General features: G+C 34.3%; 2 protein-coding genes across 2 annotated transcripts in view; one reads left to right on the forward strand and one right to left on the reverse strand.

Annotated features, from left to right (window-relative positions):
- The first annotated feature begins 1,214 nt into the window (after positions 1 to 1,214).
- Positions 1,215 to 3,674, forward strand: Mettl3 (methyltransferase like 3). The gene is made up of 4 exons (XM_018448812.1): positions 1,215 to 1,522; positions 1,623 to 1,818; positions 2,000 to 2,506; positions 2,726 to 3,674. The coding sequence occupies exons 1-4, from the start codon at positions 1,369 to 1,371 to the stop codon at positions 3,513 to 3,515; spliced, it is 1,647 nt and encodes a 548-aa protein (XP_018304314.1). The 5' UTR covers positions 1,215 to 1,368; the 3' UTR covers positions 3,516 to 3,674.
- Positions 3,675 to 4,346: 672 nt separating this feature from the next.
- The window catches only part of LOC108723223 (rho guanine nucleotide exchange factor 3), a 4,873-nt gene continuing 879 nt past the window's right edge, over positions 4,347 to 8,340 (reverse strand). The window contains exons 2-6 of the mRNA XM_018448784.1: positions 7,496 to 7,573; positions 6,978 to 7,216; positions 5,836 to 6,199; positions 4,950 to 5,378; positions 4,347 to 4,863 (exon numbers count right to left, since the gene is read on the reverse strand). Of these exons, the coding sequence (XP_018304286.1) occupies positions 4,423 to 4,863; positions 4,950 to 5,378; positions 5,836 to 6,199; positions 6,978 to 7,216; positions 7,496 to 7,561 (1,539 nt within the window). The 5' untranslated portion in view covers positions 7,562 to 7,573 and the 3' untranslated portion in view covers positions 4,347 to 4,422. The remainder of the gene's footprint in view (positions 4,864 to 4,949; positions 5,379 to 5,835; positions 6,200 to 6,977; positions 7,217 to 7,495; positions 7,574 to 8,340) is intronic.

The raw sequence follows: 8,340 nt of genomic DNA on the forward strand, positions 1-8,340 counted from the left end.
TTGTTTTGCAACTGTTGGAAGTTTCCTTCGCGTTAATTGGATCATACTTTTAGATCTAGAAGAATGGTCCTATCTCAGCAGCAATCATAAAACGGTTGCAAAACTGTTGAGTCTGCTGAACGCAGCCAATGTGTAACACCGGTTGCGTCTCTCTGATAAATCTAGGACTCTAACTTTACGAAGCGTTTGGGGAGAGTTTGGGGAGCATGTATGAATATTCAAAACCACTAAAAATCAATGAAAAATCGATGAAAAATCGATGAAGTGTTTAAGAAACGTTAAAATTCTTTGTTCACACTTCTTTGACGCTTCGACAAGCTTTACATTTTCATCAGGATCAGAGGGCTGCTGTATCAGCATCTTAATTACTTAAAACAGTCTTAAAATAAGAACCGATTATAAATATCGGCGTAGCTTTATTAATATGTATTATTATTACTTAAATTTTGTGATCACATGTCCTATTTTGACGCTAAATTGAGCATCAAGCTAATATATTACAATGTGAAATATTATATTTTCTTAAATGAAAAAGAAAAAATACCGTGTTGAATATTATTCATTTGTATGTGTGTATGTTTATGTATGTATGTATGTCACACTAATTATAAAGGAAGCCTTAAATATAAGGCTTGACTATGAATACAGGCATAAAAGTATATTATTTAAAAGTAAACAATTTTTAACGAGCTCTCAATGTTCAACAATAAATTAAAATAAAACCGGGCTAATTAGAGCTAAACACCGCTGTAATTTGTGTCTATTATACAATTTTATTCGTAGTATCATATACAGTATATTAACTATTAATCGACGTTTCGATTGTTCTTTACAGCCATCTTCAAGATATTCAAATTTAGAAAATGGCTGTAAAGAACAATCGAAACGTCGATTAATAGTTAATATATTGTATATGATACTACGAATAAAATTGTATAATAGACACAAATTACAGCGATGTTTAGCTCTAATTAGCCCGGTTTTATTTTAATTAATTTTATTTAAAAGTATTATCTTATTTCCAAGAAAACATATTCAAACATCATTTCGTGCGCATTTCGATCATTACAACGCATGCGCATTTGTCACAGAGAATGATCATGACGCTTATGTCGCTGTTTTTCGTCGGTATGATAGTTTTACTAACCTATAATCAACTTTAACGATTAATATCTCGGTTCGCGGGCCAGAGCGAAAGTTTTTTTTGCCAGATTCGGTCATTTCGTGCAAAAACGCGTCGAATGAGCCTAATTTTATCACTACCGGACATGAGGTAGCTCAACTCAATTATCTAGATGCCTCATCTAACCCCCAGCCGCCTTTTTCGTATGTCAAAAATCATATTTTTACGCACAATCTTCTCGAGCCATGTCGGATGCTTTTGAAGAGATACAAGCGATTAAGATAAAGAGAAACAGTTATCGTGAGAAATTACAGAAGAGGAAACGTGAGAGACATGAATTGTATACGCTCACTTCTACGCCGGCTTCATCCACCCTGACGGCAGAGTCGGCGTGTCCTGGTAATAAGTATATACTGTTACGATTTATATTAACATTTGTTATGTGCGATGAGAAAGAATTTGTTCTCAACTTTAATGTAACTGTATATCTCTGTTACAGATTCTAATGCATCTTCACGTTCGGATCACAGCGAATATGAAAGAGATGTACTTTGTATCTTGCACGAGTCCTTACCTAATCTACCGATAACATCCGCAGACTTGATAGATCAGCTACGTAAAAATCTCAATGCCGATGTATCTTCTTCAGACATTCACAAGATTCTGGAGAAGCTGGCTACACAAGATATAGTTAAGTTAGTATAGTAAGAATTATATATCCAGTAAACACAGAATATAACTGCAACATTGCAGCAATATTATAACATTCCTACTATATTGCAGAAATATTCTATATTTGCTGGGTAACATCCTGCGATACTATTTTGTTAGTGCATGATACATTCAATATAAGAAATACTTTATGCACATATTTAGGATCAAAGAAGTTACAGAAAATGGAGTATTTGGATATACGGTGTTGTCGGTAACAGAATCCCAATCGTCGTGTCAGTCCCAGTCTGATGACACAGAGAATGCCGAAAGCATAGAAATGTCTATGTCTGAATTAAATGACCATGTCCCTCCAGAGAAACAAGCGAAAGTGGACAAGAAAAATACCGAGGATATCATGTCTCTAATTTCGATGCCTACGATCAGAGAAAAGGAGAGCAAGAAGGTCGGTGAACAGATCCTGGATCTACTGTCAAAACAGACTTCCAAAGAGAAATCGCTGGCGGAACGATTTCGCTCTCAGGGAGGAGCTCAAGTTATGGAATTTTGTCCTCATGGTACAAAAGTAGACTGTATGAAATTGAACGGTGGTCCAGGATTTGCGGAAAAATGCAAAAAGCTGCATTTTAAAAAGATCATACAGAGTCATACTGATGAATCTTTGGGAGATTGTAGTTTTCTCAATACCTGCTTCCACATGGATACATGCAAGTAAGGGCGTGAAAATTACTGGCATTTATCAGTAGACAGTTAAATTCGCTTCTTGATACGGTTAATTGTAACTCGAATTGAGTTAATCTATAAAAGATAAATCATACATATTTAACTTTGACTTTCTCTGCTTTTAAAGGTGCAGTTTTATACAGCGAAATTGCACCTTAAGCCAAAAAAGATTTAGTTAAAGATGTCAATTTTTTTTATTTTGTACAGATATGTTCATTATGAAGTAGATGGTCCTACAGCACAACCAAAAGAAATCAATGACTCCGATAGTCCAAGCAATACCACATCTAACAAGACATTGAATCTAGATAGCAAAAACGGTAGTAGTAGCAGTAGCAACGTAGGTAGCGAGTTGACTCTGTATCCACCACAGTGGATCCAGTGTGATTTGCGTTACCTCGACATGACTGTTCTTGGCAAGTTTGCTGTGATCATGGCCGATCCACCATGGGACATTCATATGGAGTTACCTTATGGCACTATGTCGGATGATGAGATGAGACAATTGGGAATCCCGACACTTCAGGATGAAGGACTCTTGTTCCTTTGGGTGACTGGCAGAGCCATGGAGTTGGGAAGAGAGTGTTTGCAGCTATGGGGCTATGAGAGGGTTGACGAAATCATCTGGGTAAAGACCAATCAGTTGCAAAGGATAATACGGACTGGTAGGACAGGTCATTGGCTGAATCATGGCAAGGAACATTGTCTGGTCGGCATGAAGGGTAATCCTCGTATCAATCGAGGATTGGACAGTGATGTGATTGTCGCTGAGGTTCGTGCTACTAGCCACAAACCCGACGAGATCTATGGCATCATCGAGCGAATGAGTCCCGGTACCAGGAAAATCGAATTGTTTGGTCGGCCGCATAATGTACAGCCCAACTGGATTACGTTGGGCAACCAGGTGGATGGTGTTCATCTAATTGATCCACAACTTATTAAAGCCTTTAAAAAACATTATCCCGACGGAAACTCAATGAAGCCTACCAAGCCATAAGATTTCCTCGTCCAATAAAAGATTAAACGGAGATTAATGATATAATTAAATTTCCAAAGAATTTAAAATGTTAAGTATCAATTTTAAGAAATTTAGATCAAGTTTTTTAAAAAGATGGTTTATATTTCTTCGCCTCTATCAAGTACAATGTTTGAATTTGCTAAGTATCCATCGCGTTTTTTACATTTTTTTAAGAGTTCGATAAATAGATTAAAATTTTTATAAATAGACATATCTATCGATATAAATTAAAGCCACTTCTGGTTTTGTTAGTTTATTGCAAAAAAATGTGTATATATATATCCCATCTACCATTTAAATATATGCTAATATAAAATGAACGCATATAACTATAAATATAAAAGACTGAATCTTTCCCATGAATATTTGAGATAGATGATAATTTGTACATATATATTACATTATTTTTAAACCATTGCTTTATTTAGCATGGTATGTATACACACACGTGTAAGTTCTTCCTTAATAAAATTAATTATCGGTATTAATGTGGATTAAATCCTGAAGCTAAAATCAACTTTTATGACGTATAAGTTAATCCATTTTAGCGTAAGATTGTAGATTATAAATGTAATGTGTAAATGTACTGCTTCCTGTTATTTACGTATAAATACAAGTATATTCTCAATCTTTCTAAATTTATATCGCTGTTGTGTTGAAATGTGTAATACACTGTTATTTTGAAAACTTTTAGTTATTATTGACAATTTTTAAGTATAAAATAAATCACTTGAAAAATTGCAACGTAGATAAAAATATGTAATTATCGTATATATTAACTTATCATTTTTGTACTATTTGATTGGAATCATTTTATCATTTTTGTATATATAATACATCAATTCTTCTTATTGAAGAGATAAAAGCTGCCGAATGTAAGTTTTCACTATATATAGCCAATACTGTTGCGTTTTTGCTTAAGTAGACTCTTCCTTATGGAAAAGGAAAATAGGTTGTCATTTATACTGCTTGTGGAAGTTCTCCTGGATATCGACGTTCTCGCGACACAATTATTTGACTTTGTCGTTAACTCTGTGTTGTCCAACAAGTTTTCCTTGTCGTCAGTATTGAACACTTTATCTGGAATGCATATTCTAGAGTGTATCTTGTTGAACGAATCAACCCAGTGTCTTTTTTTATGCCCGTCTTCCATTATGAAAGAAAATTCTCCGATCTTGAAGTAAATTTCTGCGATATTTTTATCTTCCACTTGCACACATATCTGTTCCTTGGGTATGATAGGAAATGATGCGTTGTACTTTTTGTTAACGCGCCGCGTAGGGCGAGTTATCACGAAACAAGTGTCGAAAAGAAAGCAATGATATTTCTGCAAACAGATAATAATTTGTGTCGAAAAACCTATCGAAATAAAATTTATATATGCGTTATCCTTTGTATTGAAATTAAACTTACTATTCCACGTGTATCCTTAAGTTGACCCTCTGTAATTAACTCTGTGGCGTTGGCGATGCATTTTTCAGGATCGTGCTCGATCTTCGCGTTTATTTTTGATTGAGCAAGCTTGCACTCGGCATTGCCCATGATAAAATCGATATCCTTCAGTAAATCGGAGAATACGTTACTCGCCTCTTTCAATGGCAAATGATCTGTGTCAGCAGCAGGCGTATATTTTAAGATCTCCTTTATTAACAGTGGATACTTCACAATCCTTGAACGTGGTACATCCAAGTAAGTCCACAGGTCGACGGAATGTGGTGATTCTAGGCGCTTCTTTAAAAACGACTGGAATCTCTTATTGGTAAATCTTTTCTCCTCCAGTAAATGCCTCGCCCAAACTAATGTTCTGCATCTTTCCAAATATGGTTTCTTTAATGTTGACAGCTGTGAACAGAATGAAATTAATGTCACATATGATACACAGTGGGATACCATGTCTCTGTACGAGAACAAAGTAATTGATGAGTCTCGGGTTCGATCTCTCATTCCATACACGGATTTTTAAATTTTAATTTACATAATCCATGTAAATTAAAGATAGGAAAGGAAACCCCCAGGTAAAAATTTCATAGGCCTTTCTAATTAGCAATTGTGCTAACCACATTAAAAAACTTATGTCCATTTCTTCTAATGTAGTTTAACTTTAATCTTTCTAAGAATTAGAAAAAATGAAGAATAAGTTGATTAAATTTAATGTACATTGGTGGAAACAGGCATTATTGTTGTAAACGTTCAAGAAGATCTAGTCTTTAGAATAAATTAAGATCTACCCTAATATTATAGAGCCAATGTTGATTGATGACGCATAATGAAACATATTGATAAAAGAAAATTAACTAACCCAATTTAATAGCGTCGGTCCTACGGTCTTTGTGAACCCGTATCTATCCCGTAATTTGAACAATTCATCTCTCAAGTTACTGTGTATTTCGATGAGATTTATGAGATCGCCAAAGAGTGTGGATAACTCTTCGGATGTAAAGATTTCAGTGGCTGACATCGGTTCGTAATAGTAGTTTCTCAGCATATGGAGCTCATTTAATAACACATTTTCGCCACAATATAATTCATAAATGGCCTCCTGCCGTCTGATCTCACTTCGACTTAATATGCTGTTCAATCGCTCGTCGCCACGTGGCTGTGCGATGTCCGACATCCAACTCCTGATCGTCAAACTGTTACAGCTCTCAGTAGCATTATTCAATCTGAAATTAGGATATAGTTTATTTTAAGAAAAGAGAACTTTCCTCATAAGTCAAAACATTTAATAACAAATTCGGTCAAATGCACTACACTAGATTAATGTATACTTAAAGCTGTTGTATATAAAATAACATTAAATATAAAAGCATATAGATATTTTAAATGATTAAATTCTCAATAAAAATATTATCATGTTATTTAACAGAATATATTGGATCAGAATAAAAGTTCATAGCTCTACTTCATGGATGATTTTAAATGGAGTTATGAGCAAAATCAAAATGCTCCTTTTATTTAATCTGCAGTAACTTAGTAATAAAAAAATCTTAAGAACATTTAAAAAAAATAATTTTGTTAGGGAAACTTTTCACGTTAGAAAATCAGAAATTTTCACAAGTTTTTTAAGCATGTAATAAGTCCATAAAGTGAAAAAAATTTTTCTCATTTCGTCCAGCTTGTAGTTTTCTATATTTGATAAAAATTATCAAACTCACAGAAACTGAAAAAATATAGTAACCTTTCGAAAGTAAAAATTTAAAGATAAAAAATCTTTTTTTAAATTTAAATTTCGTTTTAACCAAATTGACTGAATTTTGAAGTTCATGAAAGTTCATACCAACTGTTGTTTCAACCTAATAAATGTATTGCTTTATTGTCAAAGTTGATTATGTTATGCCACTGCATTCAGATACTTTAGATAAAACAGTCTTTACACATAATGTGCATTAATCCAGCATAGAGCGATTGAATTCACCATAAGTTTCACTCTTAAGCAATTACTTTTTACGTAACGTTCTCGTGTCTGCTTCATCCTCAATGATAGACAGATCCGAGGAGTTTGGCTGGATCGTGAAGGATCTGTGCAGAGTGTTTCCTGATTTATTCGCTGTGGAGGAAAATATGCTGCTGGCAACCTCCGTGATTCTGCGACGTTTCTTCTTCTTGCCCATGTCAGAATCTATCGATATATCCATCGAGCTGACGCTTATCGCATCGCTCTTCAGCCGTTTTCTCGGTCTCTGTAGCAGAATATTTTAGCGTTTAGACGTCAAGTGTAATGTCAATGACAGCAACAATCTCATTATCGTCTGACAATTCGAATAGAACTGTAATAAACACCTGTATCGCGACGTGTACGTGACACCGGTATCATGCTAATCGTGACGATTAAAAAATTGAAGAAAAAATGCAGTCCCGCTGACATTAATGACATTGATTTTCGAATGTCGGTTACACTCACAGCCGGTTGCGGGAGGCGTCGTTTCGCGGAATACCGAGAAATAAATCGATGTACTCACCAGCCAAAACCTTTTTCGGGGTTCCTGAAACGTATCCTTGATCGTCGTGTTGCACTCATCGTCCATGATGTCAATTGTCTAGAAAAAAAGAGGAAAAACTCGAAATTTCACAGTACAACTCCTCGGAACTGCACGCACTAAATATTTGATCTCATGAATTGGCTAGGCGGTTGTAGCGGTAGTGACCTCATTTGCACTCCACGCTTCTACACCTACACCTTTTTTTTTATTATTATTATCATTTGTAAAAATAAATATTTTAGAAAATTAATTTAATATTATTATAGCGACACAAAAACAATATCGGTTTTTATTATAATACAATTTTCTCATATAGAGATACTGAAAATATCTTAGGTCTGTTCTCTGTGACTGAACTTTCTATACATTTTAATTTTCCTCTCTTTCTCTCTCTCTCTTTCCAATGTCTAATTACATACTCTATCTCGTTTTAGGTGCAGAAAGTATAATATAGTACAGATACGAAAAACAGATCACTTGTAAATTTCAAAATATTCTTCTATTTGCGCTTTTCATAATTTCCCTGTTTAAGTCTTTCTTTCTTTTTTCTTCAACAACTATGAACGTTAAATTTCATTTTGAATACAGAAACATTTAAACGTATATACAGGGTGTTTCCAAATTAAATGGCAAAACTTCGGGAGCGTGTAGAGGAGTAAAAAACTAAGAAAAAAAGTCCTATAGACATATGCTCCTTTTTGCTTTGTTTCGCAGGAAATCACGAAAAAAGAAAAAAATATATTTAATTTATTATTTTAATTATTTTATTTATAAACTTTTTAATGAAGATTTTGTTCGAAATGTGCACCTCTTGCAGCAATACA

This window comes from Mycetomoellerius zeteki, unplaced genomic scaffold (assembly GCF_001594055.1).
Source record: "Mycetomoellerius zeteki isolate Tzet28-1 unplaced genomic scaffold, Tzet1.0 scaffold228, whole genome shotgun sequence".
In the NCBI taxonomy this organism is placed as follows: domain Eukaryota; kingdom Metazoa; phylum Arthropoda; class Insecta; order Hymenoptera; family Formicidae; genus Mycetomoellerius; species Mycetomoellerius zeteki.